This window comes from Mytilus galloprovincialis, chromosome 1 (assembly GCF_965363235.1).
Source record: "Mytilus galloprovincialis chromosome 1, xbMytGall1.hap1.1, whole genome shotgun sequence".
Classification (NCBI taxonomy): Eukaryota; Metazoa; Mollusca; class Bivalvia; order Mytilida; family Mytilidae; genus Mytilus; species Mytilus galloprovincialis.
Window position 1 is genome coordinate 126059129 of NC_134838.1, and position 20678 is coordinate 126079806.

Genomic DNA, 20678 nt, shown 5'->3' on the forward strand with positions numbered 1-20678 from the left:
ACGTAATAGAAAAATAAAATAAAAAAGTGGGGTCACCGTTCATTTAAGCTCACAATCTGCCTTCGAAAGAAGCATACATTTTTTTTGTAAAATTACTTTTTTTTCTGTTGAACTAATAGGAGAAGATAAGGTAATATGAAAATAAAAAAAAGAACTAAATTACAGAAATCACCCAAATTTTGCAACAGTTTAGTTTAAGTACAGTTTATTAAAAAATAATGATAAAACATATAGGTCACCGATAAGTTAAAAAAAGGTATTTCAATCTTAATGCCAAAAAATGGCATTTTTTTCACCAAAGGGAGATAATTTGGAACTTTTTCAATGATAAATATGAAAAGTCAAAACGAATTGATTTTATTGAATGATTTTGTTCCATATGATAAAGTAACAACTAATAAAGTAATAAAAAAAAATTGAAATGAAAAAAACTGTTTAATTTTTTTCTGAAATTTTTATACCCGCGATCCTCCTTAAATTGTTATGAATGCACAGTAAAGTCTTTCTGTGGTAATAAACATTAAAACATCGGTTCTTTACTTCCAAAATATGTTCTTGTCATGAAGATTTTATGAAAGTATTATTAGTTATTATAGTGAAATATATTAGCCCATTTTCTGCCAAACTTTTTATTATCTATGCGTTCGCATTGCAAAGTTATGAATCATGAGCTCCATAGTATCTATAATACTAAAATTACGAGGTCCAATTTGTCAGCCGTCATCACGTAAAAACGACGAATCACAGAATTCAACTTTATATATAACTAATATAGTACAAAGGTGTAGATTAAAAATTACACCACTCCAGGCCCTTTTGTTTTCCACGTAATTAATATTGCCAATAATTAAGAAGTTCCGGGTCGAGTCCGCTACCGATACCAATAGTATATTCACCTGTTACCTATTACCTTATCTGTACGTTCCCCATCTGACAGGCGCACCACCAAACGTTGTATTCAGGATTAATGTGCTATATACACGGGTCATAACCACGGGGTTGACACTACTAAATTGTCAAATTGTTACCTATTGTAGTATTTTAATCAGTAAGACTTAACAATACGAATACTAAAAATCTGGACTAAAAATAAGGCGTATAGGTACAGTTTTCAATTTGTTAGTGGGCATGACGTAAAACAGCGAAGCAAAGAATTCAACTTTATTTATAACTTATATAGGACAATGCTGTTGATTAAAAAATACTCCATTCCAGGACCTTTTGTTTTCCAAATAATTAATATTATTGTTTCAGTTCGACGGGTTCAAACAGAAAGACTTGAAAGCAGAGAAAAACTGTTTATCTTATAATCGGCATGACTTTATCAGATGACAATACTAATACTAAAATAAGGCTTGCGCATAGTTATGTACTTTAATTCAGTCACGGACCCGTGATATCACGGGTGTGTTCTAGTACTTATTTAAGATTTCCAGAAAGCAGATGTTATTTTAAGTAGTTCCTTACTTCCTATAAGACTCTTAATATGGGTTGAAAATTGGATTCGGTGATGCATGTGCAAATTCAGGAATTACCTGGTTTCTATGAAGTCATAAACCTAAGGTTAAAAAAATAAGAAAGCTGTGAAAATTGCAAATTGCAAAATTTTAATTAATTCATAGAAATTTGAATTCTTAGTCTGACACCAAAACTGGAAGTTCTTTATCAAATGTCCAAATGAAAAGCTCAAACACAACAAACGTAAGGGACACAACTGTCATATTCCTGATTTGGAACAGACATTTCCTCATGTAGAAAATGGTGTATTAAACCACCTGGATTTATAGCTAGCCAAAACTCTCCCTTGTATGACGGTCGCATATAACTCCATTTTATTGACAACCACGTTTGAGCAAAAGAAAACTGACAAAATAAGTAAAATGTCAAAAATTGAAATATATCAATCACTCAACATTCTGTTTAATTACTTGTCATGACATCAATGTCAATACTTATTGTTTGCCTATGCAAGGCTATCATATCCAAATAAGAGATTACTATGCATTAAAATATGTTTATCAATTTTAGGGTATTCAAAGAAAATAATTAGAATCGAATGATAGAAATTATTGCAATATAATTTTATTTTTATTTTATCTACTTGTTATACGGATTCTGCGGAAATACCTGAAAAAGAGATAAAGGGGTTTAAAACATTTGTTTTAAGTTCTAAAAAAAATTGTTTTAACGTTTTACTTCGAACAAAGTTATATTTTCGGATGATTAGGTAAAACGTTTCACGAAAAAATATTCTAATCCATTATCGTTCTCGTTCGATCGTTACTTGAGGTTTGATATAGCTTTCCGACACTTAAATAAATGTTCCATTTTAAGGAACCAAATACTATGAACCTTACAACCGAATAAATCTTCGGGCAAAGTAAAGGTTGAGTATGTCAAACACGTGATATGTGCCTAGATCCGAAACTAGAAGACACAATGCAGTGTAACGTCTCTTTCGTTGCTGACAAGTTTAATTGGTGGAGGGGACAAAATTGCACGGAGAGAACCACCGACCTTGGTCGGAAAACTGACTATCTTAGTTAATTAAGATTGAAGACGAACGTAAATACAGGGATGAACTTCTTAGGATATTCGGCAGTCATCGAGGCACGTCTAAAGTCTATAAAACTTTTTACAAATGAATATGTCATGAAGCAAATCTTGCAAACAATTTATGATTTTAGCCGTTTAACTAAATATTTTGCATTCTTTGGTTACTCAATATGTATAATTGCGATTTATATGTCTCAGTAGTAATGACATAATTTTGGTATTAGATCGCTCTTCTTATGTACTTTAAAAAGAAATGATCATGCCATTATGTTCACTATTCAATAGTTTACAAGGAGTCTCGCGGTTATAAAATTTCAAAAAATTTTTATAACATTTTGTTTTTCTTCACAATTTTTATTTATTACACTATTAGTTGTTACGTTATGAAATAGTACAAAAATCAAACAAAAAAAAAATCGATTCTTTTTGGCCCCAGATGACTTTGAAAATGTTTATATCATTGAAAAAGCTCCAAATTACCTCCCTTGGATGCAAAAATGCCGTTTTTGGAATAACAGTTAAAATGGCTTTTTTAACTCATCAGTGACCTATTTTCCCCCTCAAATAAACTCTACTTAAGGGGGTATGGGTGTCTTTCGCTATCTTGGATTTAAAAAAAAAAAGAGAATCTAAGGTCCGGATGTTCAATAAAAATAGCAAAATTTGATGCAGAATGCAGATAACTAATGTGAATTTGCATTTAAAAGAACAAATTTATAAGATTATAACTTATAAATATTAATATCTGAACAAGTGTTGATTAGTTCTGCTTGAATTTTAAAATGTTCAAATGTTCATATGTTTTATAGGGAGGTAACTTTGAAATAGTGCATTTTCTGAAGGAATCTACATGGAATTTTGCTATTTTGTATTTTAGCCGGAAAAACGCACGGTGACCCTATCTTTTCTTTTGATATTCTCAAAGCATTTAAGAAAAATTTTTCTCGTATATTATTTTTTCAATTCTATCATTTAGTGTAGTTTCTAATCACATAATGGTGCTTTTTCCTGTATAATCCATACAAAATATGTCATTTTGTCACGACTTGTAGCTTGAGAAAATGCGCGGTGACCTATCAATTTTATGATATTTTTTAACATATATCAATAGATACTAATGTTTTGGCAAAGTATGAACAAATTCTATCATTTTTAATTGAGACTACCATACCACCTTAAACTAAACAATTGTAAAATTTTGCGATTTCTGTAATTCAGTTCTTATTGTATTTCGATATTACGTCTATTTCTTCTATTAGTTCCACAGAAAAAAAGAACCTTAACAAAAATGCATGCTTCTTTTGAAGGCAGATTGTGATCTTAAATGAACAGGCACTCCGTTACCTTATTTCATTGTTCTATTAAGTATATGATAAAGTTCATTTATAGAAAAAAAATCGAATTAACTAAATTTACTTTAAAATACTTTTTTTTAAACATTTTGTTTTAGGTTATATGTATAATGTGCTTACCAACAGAAGTAAAACGAACAGATGTCAATATCTGCACAAGTGCATGTCCTTCAGATGAAGCAATTTATCAGCAGACCTGTATAAGTACATGTCCTTCACATTCCAGGAAGTTTGAGACTGACCTTGCTAGATACTGTTTGATCGATAACGAATTTAGCTGTCTAGGAATGCTTTGTGGTGGTAATTTTCCATACTGCTATCAAACAAATTGTGTAAAAGCATGTCCAGAATATACAGTAACATATAATGATACGTGCGTGCTTACATGCCCTGAAGAAGCTCCATATGTTATCGCTGATAACTGTACAGGAATTTGTCTAACTGGAAAAAAAGTTTGTTATAATAAGTGTCCGGATACCCATCCGTTCGTTTTTCGTTCGAAATCGTTTAACTATTGTCTACACAGTTGCCCAGTTTTTACATATGTGTCAGATAAATCAACATGTAACACTAAATGTCCTCGAACTTCCCCATATTTATTGAACAATACATGTTATAATTTCTGCCCCAAAACCCACGGGTTTATTGCAACTAAGATTTCGAAATACAGCATCATTCCAATGTGCAGGCAATCATGCCCAGATCAAACAGTTGTCAATGTAAACGTTTGTGTAGAGTTTTGTCCAAGCGGTAAACACTTATTCAACAAGACCTGCGTAGAAAAATGTCCAAAATCGCATCCATATCTGTATCCAAGAAACGAAGATTTTGTACGACGAGATATCAACCGTTTAGGACGTGCGTCATATATATGTGTAAATTCATGTGATGTCGAGCTAAGTATTCCTTGGATTTTAGGGAAATATAAGAACACGTATTATCGTTATGAAAAACCTGCCACACTGCTTTATAAAAATATTTGTAAGATTCAATGTCCAACCAATGCCAGAATTAATTCTAATGGAACATGCGTGGAAGAATGTCCAGACAAAAATTCTTTCTTACAACCAATTACAAATTTTGGAACAACGATGACATGTGTCAACAATTGTTCTAATGTAATTTACAATAATACTTGTATAGACTATTGTCCTTTTGATGCACACTATAGGTTCAATAAAACATGTTACAAATCATGCCCAACTGATTATAGGTTTATGCAAAGGAATACTTTCGATTACTCGTGTGTCGGTAGATGCGAAACATTATATTATGGCACAAAATGTGTCTCGATGTGCTCAGCTCAGGCAAAATACCAGCACAATAGTACATGTAAAAGTAAATGTGGCGGTGGCCTTCCGTTTACTCATAAAAATATCTGTCTTCACGTGTGTCCGAATCTACAGACTTTAAACAGAGAGTGTGTTGATGTCTGTCCAAATGAAGAAAAATATGAATTTAATTCTTCTTGTGTACCTTTATGTTCTGGACTTCTGCCATACACATACAAGCAAACTACTAGTGATGAAGTATATCCTCATTTGAAACATATAAAATATATGTGCAAACAATTATGTCCTCGAGATACATTTATTTACAAAGATAACGAATGTGTTTCCAGTTGTCCATCGGATGCAAATTTAATATTCAATTCATCTTGTGTACGTGAATGTCCATTTACAAACCCGGTAAATTACACTAAAAATGGTAACAGACATGGAATTTATTATTGTGTAAAAAGTTGTCCAAACACTACTTATGTTTATAATGAAACTTGTTTCGACAAATGCCCTGACGAGGTGAAATACCAGCACAATAAGACATGTGTTAGTAAATGTGACGGCGATCTTCCGTTTACCTCCAGAACAGTGTTTTGGGATCACCGTAAGCCATACGAAGAGCAGCATGTGAATATTTGTTTGGAGTCGTGTCCGAAACTATCAACGTTAAGCAAAGAGTGTATCAACATCTGCCCTACAGGAGCAAAATATGAATTTAATTCTACATGCGTACCTTCGTGTTATGGAAATCTTCCATACGTCTACAAAAATACAACAACAGATGAATTTTACCCTTATAAGAAACATGTGAAATATATTTGCAAGCAATCGTGTCCTGGTGATACATTTATTTATAATAATACGAAATGTGTTACGTCCTGTCCAACGGAAGCAAATTTCATATTTAATACGTCTTGTGTATATGAATGTCCTGGTACGCATCCAATAAATTACACAAAAAACGGTAAAGGATATGGGATATATCAATGTGTGGAAAGTTGTCCAAACAATTCATACATTTACAATGAAACGTGTTACGACAAATGCCCTGGCAAACTAAAAACCCACTTATTTACTTGCATTGAAAAATGTCCTACTTCATATCCTTACGGCAACATTCAACCATTAGATAAAGAGCTGCTGCAGAAAGCAAATATAATAAAATGCCTGAAAATGTGCCCAAACGGAACAGTAATAAATGAGTATTTTTGTGATAAACAATGTCCAACTGACATGCCTTATCTTGAAAAGAATCAATGTGTGAAAGTTTGTCATAACCCAAGCGCTGTTTACGAAATTACAAATCAAGGCAAGAAGTGTTATGATACATGTCCGAATCATTTATTATTAATGGATGACATTTGTGTGGAAAAATGCCCGACCAATAGATTGATTATCGAAAGCTCTTGTAAAAATACAAAAAAATGTCCCTATCATATTTATCAAGAACAGTTGGAAATTGGCAAAAGATGTACAAACAAATGCTCATCAACGTTTTATTTAGACGGATCAGATTGCATAAAAGAATGTCCACAACAAAAAGTAATAGCTGGAATGAACTGTTTAGACGAGTGTCCTCTATCTTTTCCACTTAGTCATAAGGATTTCAGTTCAAAACCGCGTGTTCATTGTTATGGAATATGTCCTTCTGGATATGTTGCAAACGGAACCGAATGTATAGAAAGTAGTAAATGCCACGATAAAAACCACTTTACTTACAATAATAGATGTTATGACAAATGTCCAGATCTGACAATTGAGTACGGCAATAAGTCATGTATGTCGATGAACATATTCATTACATTTCTAGTTGTATGCATTCTGTTTATAGTTATATTACTAACTTTCGTATATATTGCTACCTGCTTTAATGGATGGTCATCCAGAAGAAAGAAATGCACATTAACTCATAAGCAGGTAAGATTTTAGAATAAATATCACTTTCAGATGAAAATGTTTATATTGCTTATTTAGAAACCAACCAGCTATTATATAAAGTAATAGCTGTAATAAACTGTTTAGACGATTGTCCCCGATTTTTTTTCCACTAAGTCATAATTAAGGATTACAGTTCAAAACCGCGTGTTCATTGTTATGGAATATGTCCTTCTGGATATGTTGCAAACGGAGCCGAGTGTATAGAAAGTAGTAAATGCCACTATAGTTTTGGTCTCTTGTGGAGAGTTTTCTCATTGGCAATCATACCACATCGTCTTTTTTATATAATCCGTAAATGATATTGGGCGTTCACGAGGTTAATATACATAGTAGATAAAGATATAAAAAGATGTGATTTTCAACAAGTTTCTTTGCTGTATAGATATTTATTGTACGCTGATTGATTATACCTATTGATTATTCCTTAATATAGTTTTAACAGGAGTCAATAAGAAAATATGGGAGCTGTATAACCAATAAGGATACAAAATAATAATATTAAAAAATGGCAAAATGGTAGTTTATTATGTCTATTTAGTTCACGCATCATTGTAAATATAACGGAATTTGATGAGACTGTCAACAAAGTGAGAGATTTAGCGCTATAAAACCAGGTTTAATCCATCATTTTCTACATTTGAAAATGCCTGTACCAAGTCAGGAATATGACAGTTCTTGTCCATTCGTTTTTGATGTGTTTTGTCATTCGATTTTGCCATGTGATTAGGGACTTTCCGATTTGATTTTTCTCTGAGTTCAGTATTTTTGTGATTTTACTTTTCACGTGAATTTAAATGCATATGAATCTGAAGTGATATTCACGTGAAGTTCGTTTCATAAGAGCTAATACGTGCAACTCACGTGAGGTCAGTTCATGTGAGTGGCACGTGAACTTAAGTGAATATACTTGATTTCTTGTTTCGTGAAATTTACAGATGTTTATAAATATTTTTTTAAAATCAAATAACATCTAAAATTTCAAATTAAATCTGAATAATGAATAATATCATTTTTCTTGATAAAGTTCACTTGAAATTCATTTAAAAACTTCACGTGAGATTCTTATGAATTCTATGTAATATATATATAGCTCGTTATGAAATTTCTGAAATTATCAGAGGCTTCCAAGGAATGTTCACAAAAGAAAAGATTTTAGTCTTCATTAATTAAATATACTAACAGAGGTATTGAATACATTTACCTCCTTTTTTGATAATACAGAACTTCCTATTAATGCATCAACATAAAACAAACTAAGCAGAAGTTAAATCTTTAATTATACGTCAATAACATCAGATGTCAAAGTAGAAGATATAGTGCGGTGACTGAAGGCAGATTTTTTTGAATTTAATCTCCCCACCGAACACACACCTACATAATATATCATTGGAAAGAGGAAATCGTGTACTATGATAATATGCCTGTCGTCAGGACTTGATATGGTCACATTTTTTTTTAAATTGAGGTCAAAGGTCATATGTAAAAATCTGTGAAAATTTGGGAGGGTTTCAATTTTGACATTTTTTTCTGTTTCTAAACTCTACCTAAATACAAATGATACTGTTTTGGCTTTAGAAATGTTTGTTTTTATACATAAACCTTAATCATTGAGATTTTTTTTATCAAAAAAAATCCTAAACCGACGTTTTATAAACAAAACTTCAAAAATCAAGTTTTCAACCTATAAAATGTTTAGAGCACCTTAACCTTATAAAAAATATCAATTTCAGGTAAAAATCAAGTGTCATGCAGGACAATACTTTAAAACTATTTTTTAAACTATCACAGCGAATGAGTCATCAAACCAAAGCCATAGAACACTCCAGTCAAATATGACCTCAAATTGAATTTGCGGATACTTCAGGTTTTTTATAGACTACTCGTTGCATTTGGGTTTTTTTTCACAATTATTACTGCTACCATAGTATTATCGTTTGTTGTGTATTTTACTCTGGATAATATCTATTACATTATAGGTTTTGTAACTATATTCCCCCCTTTTCCCCCTTGCAACGTACCACAAACCTTTAAAGTATTCCATATAAAAAAAGAAGATGTGATATGATTGCAAATGAGACAACTCTCCAAATGAGACCAAATGAGTCATAAAACAATTATAGATCCCGTACGGGCTACAACAATGAGTAAAACTCATACTGCACATAGTCTTCAATTCTCGAAATGAATAATGTAAAACAAACAAAAAATCTAACGGCCTGATTGATGTACAAAATAAATAAGAAAGAAACAAATATAGTATATAGAAACAAACGACAAACACTGCATTACCGTCTCGTGACTTGAAACAGACACATACAGATAGTGGCGGGGTTTAACTTTTGTAAGGGCACGCCAACACTCCCCTAACCTCGGGGCTGGAACCGTGTGTACCAGTGCAACAAGCTTTATACCAAATCAACCGTTATCGCCATCATCTTCATTTTCATCAACCGTCACAAGACATGTTTTAATATTTCTACACATTTCACTCATGGCCACAGGTCTGCACATGAAAGGTTCTGCTCAAAGCAAACACGTTATTTTGAGTTTTTCTTTACAAATACAGACAAGGTATTGTAGGAAGTCCGAAGACATTTGTTCCTAAAAATAAATCAGCTTCAAACCATCCCTATCAATTCATCCAAGATTTAACAGAGATCTAAAAGGGGGTTTAGGAAGGTGTGATGACTTGTCTGCAAAGATGCTGGGGAAACATTATACGAGACGTACACACTATCTTGAATTCGCTCAATTTCATGGTTGGCAACACATTAGATAGCGTCGCACTTTACTTTAAGAAGCATAAAATCCATTGGCATTCAATGTTTCAACAAGGTGGTTTGAACCAAACTCATGGTACATTTGTAATTAAAGCCGATCCTAAATGAAAAGGAGTAAAACAAAAACGATTGCCTCAACAATTGCTTAGAGTTTCCACAATTTCTCTGGTGCCATTTCCTGAGAATAGTCTTGGCTGTATGCAGTTTCATTGAGTAACCATAGAATGAATTGCAATAAATACGAATGCATTGACTGAATTAAGAAGGAAGGGACAATTCATCCAAAGTTGGGTAGTCTTCTAAGAGTTTCGATGTCTTTTCTAAGTAAACTTGCAGCAGTCCGTTGTTTGTGTCTATTACCGTTGACATTGAGATTTTGATGTCAATTTTCAATTGACTAGAAGCTTATATGGCATCTTAAATAGTTATTTTGCTACTAAATATTATGTTATATTTGCCTTGAACTTGTTGAAGTTGTTTGACAACTGAATTTCTATAGAAATAAATGAGTTTAGACTGCATTTTACATGTAGAATATTTTAAATTAGAATCAGGCGGAAGAAATAATCTATATTTATCAAGTAACGGTGTCATGAGGAATGACCATTTAATCGTTGTCAATAGCCAAAATAAAATTAATAAAAGCAGTATCGTGTCTTGAGATATCTGCTTCGAAGGGATTAGATTTTTTTGTTCGTTTCAAGCAAATAATTTGTAATGCAACCAAAATGACAGAGTGCTTGAAGTTTAAAAGATGGATGGGAAACTATTTCAACTTTAACTTTATCTGACACGGATAAAACAATTTTAATACGCTCATCTGATTCAAACTTGAGTAATTTCTTATCTTTCTAAAATGTTTTGTTGCAACAGAATAATCAAGCGCTCCAGTTGAACGACTGCATTCTAGAACGTGTACAAATACCCGAAACTGAGGGACAACAGTCAGATAATTGTTTGTCGTCTTTAAATATCAGACTAGAAGCTTCCTCGCTCTAAAAGGGGGAACAAATATGTTTACTTGTGTAGGTTTTGTAGCATGAACGATGATAAACTGCCTCGAGTTCTTCAACTTGAAATTAACAGGTATCGCATGAAACATCTTGATGTTCACCTCATCCAATCTTTTATGCAATGCAGATAAATCGACTTCCCTAAACTGGTAAATTGACTCAAAATTTCAATCGAGTTTTTTTTTGGCCTATTATGCACTGCATAAAATGTAACGACTTTTGTCTTTTCTTTGAAGCAAGTTGCAAGGGACTTGACATATCACGGACTATTTACTGAAACTATCCGTCAATTGTTTTGATTTTACAATAAGACTTTTCTGACAAAGTATATTTGATGTTTTACAACGAAAAAACATAGAATATAAACATATGCAAACAAAGTATGTGGCATATATCAATGCACTTTAATTGAAAATATGTGTATATAATAGCGAAAAAGGTAGTAATTTCATAAGATAAGATAACTTTATTAGCACTAACACATTGACAGTAAATGGTTATGGCAACAAATTAAAGACTAACTACAATAACATATATACAATGAAGGAGTGACAGTGGATAATTATGAGAGAAATATATAAAAAATAAATGAGAAGCATATACATTATTACAAAAATCAAGTACCTTTTAATAATGAGTTTCTCACCAACAAGCATTCATTCAAATAGTTCATATATCATTTGAGAGCAAATTATTGACTAAATAAATACACAAAATGTGACGGAAGGTAAGTGATTGAGTTCCGTGTTGAAATTGAAGATTTTTACTCCATTCTTTTTCCATTGATTTCTTAAGTTTTTGTTCATATTTTGGTTCCGAAATTTTTATCACTAATTAGTTTTATTAAATACTAAATGCTTAAAATATTATGGGATACTTTTTATTACTACTATGAAGAAGAAACTAAAGTTTGAGTCTGAATTTGCAATTAAAATTACCTCAATTTTAAATAGTCTAAACTTTACAAATTTTATAGATTAGAAGAAAATAAAACAATGAATAGAATATTTTGACATATAAAAATAGCTTCAGGAAAAACTATTTCAATTAAATGTAAGCAAGCATACACATTTTTTCATTTTGAAAAAGGGGGGTTGAAACTCTCCAATATACTACCAGTCATTAAAACGACTTTTTAGAAAAAAGTGACCGTACGAAATTCTGACGACAGGGCAAAAACTAAAGAAGACATATTTGTCTTTAAGATAAGACCATTTTTAGCCGTGTGTTATTTGGGGAGATTAAACTCGAAATCTAGACGACTTTTTACACTTCTGTCACCGCACTAATAATATTCTTTTAGCTCACAACTCGGAATCGTCGAATTTTAGACATGATCCCAATGGCAATGTTATTATGGGGCCCTCAATTTCGTTTAAGATCGAGAGCTTAGAATTTTTTTGAAAAAAGTACCAAATTATCTAAAATAGATTGGAAATAGTGTTGTCAGATCATAAGAAGACGATTTTGACCGTATTGTAATTGGTGTGAACGGGGGAAATCAGATGAAAAATCTCTTGATTTTTATTTAAATGAATGTATAAATGTTGTGGATACTCGAATATCACATTTTGAAAATAATTCAGATATATATAAAAAAAAGAATATTACGCCTAATTCTAGAATAAGAAACAAACTTTACCAATGTCCCAGGTTAGGGAAGGGTTGGGATCCCGCTAACATGTTCAACCCCGCCACAATATGTATGCATGTGCCTGTCCCAAGTCAGGAACCTGTAATTCAGTGGTTGTCGTTTGTTTATGTGTTACATATTTGTGTTTCGTTCATTTTTTGTACATAAATAATGCCGTTAGTTTCTCGTTCGGATTGTTTTACATTGTCATTTCGGGACCCTTTATAGCTGACTATGCGGTATGGGCTTTGTTCATTGTTGAAGGCCGTACGGTGACCCATAGTTGTTAATTTCTGTGTCATTTTGGTCTCTTGTGGAGAGTTATTTCATATGCAATCAAACCGGGGTCAGCTTTCCGACAGATCATACCACATCTTCTTTTTTATATTTACGAAATTTCAAAGCAGTTTGTGTTTGTGCCGTCCGACAAAGCAGCCAATAATATGGTGGTGGTATGCCGTAAATAATACATTGACGTTCTTAAGAGTGAAATTTTAAATTCATCTTCATTCAAGTCCATGCCCTATAGTAAACAAACATATTATAACCACATCACAGCTTCAGGCTTCTTCTAAACATTTGAAAGTCCTTACGATGTATTGGTTATAAATAGATATTTTAATCCTTTCATCTCGACCTCTTGTAAGTGTTATCCAACGTATATTTCATTGGTTTTAACTACTTCCTTAACTTCTATCATTAACTTTTGTAATAGAAAAAAAAAGAAAATAGTGGAATTAATTATTTTTTTAGTGTAAGAAATTCTTCGGATGATTTAGATAAATAACGTGCTTTTGTTTCTGTTGACAGTTTTGATTTTTCTATACTCTTTACACTACACATTCCACAAATTCTTATCAAACAAATGATTTATTTAATTAAATGGTCGTTTGGTAAATCCGAATGCAAATAAATATATTAGGTGCTACTCATTTAAAGTCTTCTTCTTTAATGAGAAAGGTAAATATGCTATTTTTATACTCACAAGAGGTGTGATGAGATGATTGGATCTGTTTTATTTTCTTCTTGATAATATTTATGAGGGGGGGGGGGGGGTAAAAAGGGGGTGGGGTGGGGGGTAAAATAACAGCAAAACAGTAAATTGATTTTGCTTAAAACAGATAACAAGGAATTGAAAAGGGACAATAACAGATAACAGTAAATGAAATCTTAAAATCAGTCCGGCCCAGGACCAATACAGTAGATCTTATTATATAACTGGTTGTATGGATCTAGCTAGGCCTTAACTAAACAGAGACATAAATATTCACTTATTTACAGGATAGTTTGTCGAGAAATTAAATTGAAGCTGTTCAAGACACGTTATTATTTGCAGCAACAGTTTCTGAGCTTCACTTTTCACAATGTGAACCATTTAAAAAGCTTTAAAAAAATGATAGACAGGGTTCTCTTTCATGTAAATACATAGAGGAGGAGTTGCACTTCTAAATGTGAATGCTTAAAGCAAACGATGTTGTGTAATTCCCAAAGGCAATATTTCACTCACAGCTCAAACAAATGATACAAATATACTATTTTTGTATTTTGTAAACAAGTATAAAAGGAGGTGTGGTATGATTGCCAATGAGACAACTCTCCAAAAGAGACAAAAAGACACATAATTTAACAACTATAGCTCATCATACCGCCTTCGACTATGAGCAAACCGATACTGCATAGTCAGATATAAAAGGCCTTGAAATGACAAACGAAAAACAATTCAAACGAGAAATTTAACAGCCTTATTTATCTACAAAATAATGAACGAAAACAACCACTGAATTACAGGCTCCTGACTTGGGACAGCCACATATAGAATGTGGCGGGGTTAAACATGTTAGTTGGTGCCAAACCCTTCCTTAACCTTGGGCAGTGGTGTAACAGTACAAAAAATGTGTACAAAGTTAAAATACAAATTATAATTTGTACAAAAAATGTGTACAAAGTCAAAATACAAACTATTATAGTTTGTACCTTTTTCTGTACAAATTTAATTCGTACAACATTATACATCTAAAAACATGTTCACAAATGGAATTTATTACAAAGAATAATAATAATGTATACCGTAATCGTCCTGGACACGTCTGTTTTTAAATATGTTTATGTTATGTATGTTACTGGAATCCTTCTGCAAATACGTGACCTCTATATCACTAGTGGAAAGACCCAAATAGTGATAATAAGAAGATGTGGTATGTGTGTCAATGAGACAACTCTCTATCCAAATCACAATGTTCAATTTTCTTCAATTTCTACTTAAGATTGGCTGTCAAAATGGTAACATTCCAAATTTCAATAACAGTTAACAGCAAATACAATCTCACAATAACAGATGACAATAAAAATAAAAGTCCTATAACAAGTAACAAAGAATAAGACAATAACATCTAACAGTAAATATATTTTCAGAAAAAAACAGATAACAAAGAATAAAATTACCCATTAACAGCATTACAGTTAAACCCCTTGCCCCCCCCCCCCCCCCCCCCCCGGCCCCCCGTCATTTATGTACGTTTATCGACAGGTTGCGGTTATTCTTGTGGGCGCAAATTTAATCAAACTCAATAAAGACCGGACTTAAGTAATTGCATTTTATCGATAAATTCCACAACACTTACCGTTATCTTAATGATTTTTTTTCGTTAAATAATCAAGAATATTCTTTCCCAAAGAAACTTACTTTTAATAAATCAAATATAAACGGTAATAACTGTCCTTTCTGAGATTTAGATATTTCAGGTTTACACATTGCACTGTACACTAAAATTTACAACATAAAGGACGTTTTAGATTGTAAATTTTCCTGTTTTGGATGATGATGGTCGTTTGGCACCATCTTACCGTGTTGTTTATATATCACAACTCGTTCGCTCGCTATGCGTGTGTTTGTTGTGACGTTTTGGATAAAATGAACGAAATCTTTGTAATACTTTTACATTACTAAGTCAGTGATTCGTTACAACAAATTACCTAAAACATTTATTAAATTCTTTAATAGATATATAGATTTGGTTTTGAAGTTTGGTTGTACACGTAGAAAACTTATTTCAAACGGGATAGTATATATCCTTATTTTTACGGAGATGTTGTTTACCAAGCCTTGAAAATCAGAAACGATCCTGGTGAACTTATCGATCCTTTAAATAAACTTATTCTAAAAGGTAACCAATTCAACACTGTAATTCGATCATTGAATATTGTTTTTATTATAATTAATTATGATTTTGTTATCAGTAAATTAAAAGCAAATATTATTGTTATATACATATATACATTCATAGATCTACAATCTGTCGATATCTTGGCATTGCACAAGGTCTTGTTTTTCTCTGACTGCTTTTGACGTCTTTACACTAAATCCATTAGGTGTTGGATGTGTACTGATTGATAATTTAGTCTTAGATGCATGTTTGTGTTTTAAAATGTGTTGTTAGTGGCTTCAAACCAGCTGCAAGTACCCGGCCACGTCCAATCTATGTTATTTGACATGTATTTTTATTTGTATCCATCTGATGAGTTTAGCCTTTTTCAAGTGATTTTTATAGTTCGTTGTTAGATTGTATTTTTGGTCTCACGTGGAGAGTTGTCTCATTGGCTATCATACTACATCTTTTTTTTTTATATATATGAAGCAGATAAAACTTTACGTCAATATACATGTGTATTTTAAAATTAGCATAATGTAAAAATCACTATGCATTTATCAACCTCCCATTACTTTAATTGTTTCGGTTCTTTTACATCATTTACTTTCAAATATTCAGCTTTGAGCGTTCTTATTGAAGGGAAATTGAGAGGAAAAAAACCCACTTCGGACGCATGTTTACAAAGTGTCGGCACCATTTGCAGTGATCGGTTATATGCGATCCAAAATGTTGAAACTCTCCAGTATGACATTTACCGTTAAATTGGAGATTGTTATTCTATCTAATATATAACTTCATATAGATTTTCCTCATGGTGCATTCTCTTTCAAGATATGGCAATACATATAATTCAAATCAAATTTGGATAAGTTGGCCGGGGTTTAGATTTTTCAATATTCGAAGTATTTCACAGTGACAAAAAAAAGATTTGAAATTGATAACGCTTACATTTTCTTTTAGGAAAACCAGGGATATCAAGATGCTAACAAATCTTATACACCACCTTTGGAATTGTTGGAGGATGATGTGGAAAACAAACAATCAGAACATTTTAATAATATAAAACTGAGATCTGACTCTCAAGATATTCGAGAGGAATTGGACGACGGTTTTACAATCAATATTGAAAGAGACAACACAGTAAAATATAAACGCGTCACGAAAGCAGAAACAGTTAAAAGTAATGTTCAACTAATGCATCGAAATGATAATAATGAGACAAAAGATAATCATGTCGAAGTTTTGTCAATTGACAAAAGATAGGAGAAAAAGGAGTATGTTGATACAGGAAAAAAATAAATCGAGTAATTTGTATTGATTCTTAGAAATACTTTGTTTTGCTCTTCACGTTGAGGATACGTTAATTAATTTTAGATTAGAGGCGAAAGTTGTTCATAAAAATAAGGTGTCATCCTGGTTTGCCCACTTTTAATTACATGTATATGTAAACTTTTCTTTCTTTTCTTCGTAAATTCCTCCGCAACGGAACACCCGTGTCACACGGTAGTAAAATATAGTTCTTATATTAAAAGAGGAGGAGGTGAAGGGATATATTTACAGGCCATTATTTATCTTTATTAGTAAACTTTAAAACACTAAAAAACAAAGCATTTGCTATGTTAAGAAAGTTTTTAAAAAGGATGTTGATAAAAATAAGTACGATTGGTGCTCAAGAATTTACATTATAGGAACCACTGATCTACGAGACCTATTTTGAACATTTAACAGGTTGAAACTTTACCACAATATTTTTGCATTTTTGAGAAATGCACTAATTTATAATGCATATCTTATGAATAGCAGTATATTTTTATAATATCATATTTAAGATTAAAATGTATGTGTGTGATCGTTCTGGTACATGGAGATGTCTGATTGGCAACCATAGCACATTTTCTTATTTTTTTTTTAATAATATTCCATTTTAATTTATGTATTCGAAAAGCAAATAATGAAAGGTGCTTTCCTTGATGTCATCATCGAAAGAAGATCAGCGTTTAGAAATGACAAGTCACAACAATGGCGGTCCCATGGAAATTTGGAAACAACACGAGTAAACATTTTAAACAACCTTAAACTATAAGCGTCTGTATACTTAACTAAACAAAACTAAAGATGCAAATTATCTATGTTAGATGATAATGACATACACACAATTTTGTAAGAATAAGGATAGCCTGAGATCATATATTTACATATATTGATACATATATCAATAAAGTAATGAATGATTTACAACGAACTGTATTTAAAAAAAAACGGCATGTTTTAAAAATAACTTTACTGGTATAAATTTTGCTACACCAGATTAGCATTTTGACAAGATTTTCAATAAAGAGGTAGGGCCAATTTGTCGTGATTTTTTTTCACAGAAGGGCCAATTTCAAAATAGAATTTACTATAAAAACAAAAAATAAAAATGTTTTTTTTATCAATATCTCGATTTACATATATTATAATATGTGTGATAAATAGTCAATTTAACCCTCAAAAAGGATGAAAGTCCAATATGCGGAATTTATGGTGATTTTAGGTGAAAAAAAAGGGAATTCCCTAAGAAGGACATTTCAAACCAAAAAAAAAGTTATGTTTTTTTGTGACCGTTGTATTTATACTACTTTCCCCCTCAAAAATGAAATTGGTTTGGTGTGTCCTTATTACATAAAAAAGAACTTTTTAATAAAAAAAAAATTGTAACATCGCTAAATTGTACTGATATAGCTTCTAAATAAGACAGTATAACCCAGCGTCGCCGTGGCTCCATCAATTTTGTGTAAGCTTTTTATAATTTTGAATGTATGAGCTGAATGTTAGATTAGATAGAGATTGAATATGATATATGAATTGATATATATATATATATATATATATATATATATATATATATATATATATATATATATATATATATATATATAAATATGAGTATACAAAAGTTGATAATCAGGCAATCATGTTCGAGACAAATATTTCACACAATATATAATTAATGTTTCAAATATGATTCATTTCAGAGAAAAAACAATAACTAATGGCAATGTTTTTATTTTTGTGTAATTCAAACTGTGATATGTATATATGAATTGTGAATATAATAAAGATAAAAAAAAAAAAAAAGAGCAGAAAACTACTAATCAAAGACTGTTTTGAAGATAAGGTTCGAATCTCGCTTAGACATATTGCATTTTATATGCAAGGAACAACTGCCGTCAAACTGATGTAGGTGCCTGTACATAACCCATAACACGAAAATTTGTTATATAGCAATGAAGCCCAAATGCTGCGTGTGTAATATACACATAACTTAAAACGAGGCCATTGTATACAAGTTTCAAAACAACACAAACAATTTTTCGAAACCTTTTTTGAACATGGTATTATGTGTAACAACTGCAGTCAACAGCAGTTTTATCGCAAATTCACTAACTGTGTAGATACTAGTAATGACATGTTTACCACCATTCCTGCATCGGTACCTCAGAAAAAAAAAACAACACCACAGAACAAAGCAATTACACTACAAATCGTGATTGTAGGTAAAGCATCAAGAGGCTATTGCATCTGTATCACAACGAAGGGCCGATTTGTTAAAATGCCAGAAAAGCCCATATAACATGTGTTAGTAACACAAGGCGTTCTATGACCAACTGATGTAAGATGTTTTCCGGTTAAAATATATATTATCTTATCTTATCTTATAGACGATAAAACCTTAAAAGACAAATACAGATATACATATCTTCAAAATGAGAAAAACATACGTGGTATGGTACCTTATGCGCATAAAGGGGTTTAACAATTAAACAAAGTCAATATAACAAAATTCATAAATCGATTGAGAAAAAAAAACAAAACCGGGTAACAAACTAAAACTGAGGGAAACACATCAAATTTAAGAGGAGAACTACGACATAAATAAACTCATCATAGATACCAGGATTATAATTACGCCAGGCGCGCGTTTCGTCTCTAAAAGACTCATCATAGACTCAAAAGGCTCGAATAAAAAAATGTTTAAAGGGCCAAATAAGTTGAAAAGCATTGAGGACCAAACATTCCTAAAAAGTTTTGCCAAATACAGCTAAGGTAATCACATAAACACAACACTAAAATGTAACAAACACAGAAGCGAACTATAAAATAACAATGGCCATTTTCCTGACTTGGTACAGGACATTTTAAGAAAATAATGGCTGGTTTTGCGGATAGCCAAACATCCCGCGTTTATGGCAATGTTAAATATAACATTTAAGCGACAACATTACATGACAGGACTACAGTACAAATAAATGCAAAAATCTTCAGGACATGGAAATACACAATTAAAAAGTACAATAGGACATTTTGACATGTTAATATGTATCAAAGGTACCAGGCAAAGCCAAACAAGTAAATAGTTGAAGATCATTGGTGACCCAAAATTTGGTGTAGACAAATAAAACTATTATAAAAAAGAAGATGTGGTATGATTGACAATTAGACAACTATCCACAAAAGACCAAAATGACAGACATTAACAACTATAGGTCACCGTACGGCCTTCAACTATTAACCTATATACCCCTGTTTTGTCGTATTTTTCTCAATAATAAAAACCATCGCAAACATTTGAAATAAAGTTAAATAACAAACAGATAAGGGGTTTCTCTTGATATATATTGAACCACGTCAAGGTGTAGGTAAATAATAAATAAAATTGATACATGTCATAAGGCTGTTGTTAGCAGCAAAGAATCTTAGATTATTATACAGTATGCAAAACTAAAAAAATATGTATCTGCTGTCTCTCTTTTACATGAAAATACATACTTAGATATGCATAAAAATTATTTTATCTGATTTGCGATGGTTGCTAAGCAAGATATTATATCATGGATACGTTCCTGTGTAACCATGGAAACACTGAATTAAGAATTATATTAGAATTGCACATCTGCACTAAAGGTACTCATAAATATCCTTTAGTTCCACGTTTCA

The 20678-nt window shown here is 31.7% G+C and overlaps 1 protein-coding gene across 1 annotated transcript; it reads left to right on the forward strand.

The window, feature by feature from the left end:
• The first annotated feature begins 4999 nt into the window (after positions 1-4999).
• Positions 5000-17437, forward strand: LOC143066447 (uncharacterized). Its single transcript, XM_076239397.1, has 3 exons — positions 5000-5026; positions 6014-7105; positions 16662-17437. The coding sequence occupies exons 1-3, from the start codon at positions 5000-5002 to the stop codon at positions 16962-16964; spliced, it is 1422 nt and encodes a 473-aa protein (XP_076095512.1). The 3' UTR covers positions 16965-17437.
• Positions 17438-20678: the final 3241 nt, after the last annotated feature.

Bases quoted from the DNA above. Each gene is read 5' to 3' on its own strand.
- LOC143066447 (XM_076239397.1), top strand. From the start codon at position 5,000: ATGACATGTGTCAACAATTGTTCTAAT. The intron at 5,027-6,013 runs GTAATTTACAAT...TATATTTGCAAG, and splicing joins GTGTCAACAATTGTTCTAAT to CAATCGTGTCCTGGTGATAC. The intron at 7,106-16,661 runs GTAAGATTTTAG...ATTTTCTTTTAG, and splicing joins GCACATTAACTCATAAGCAG to GAAAACCAGGGATATCAAGA.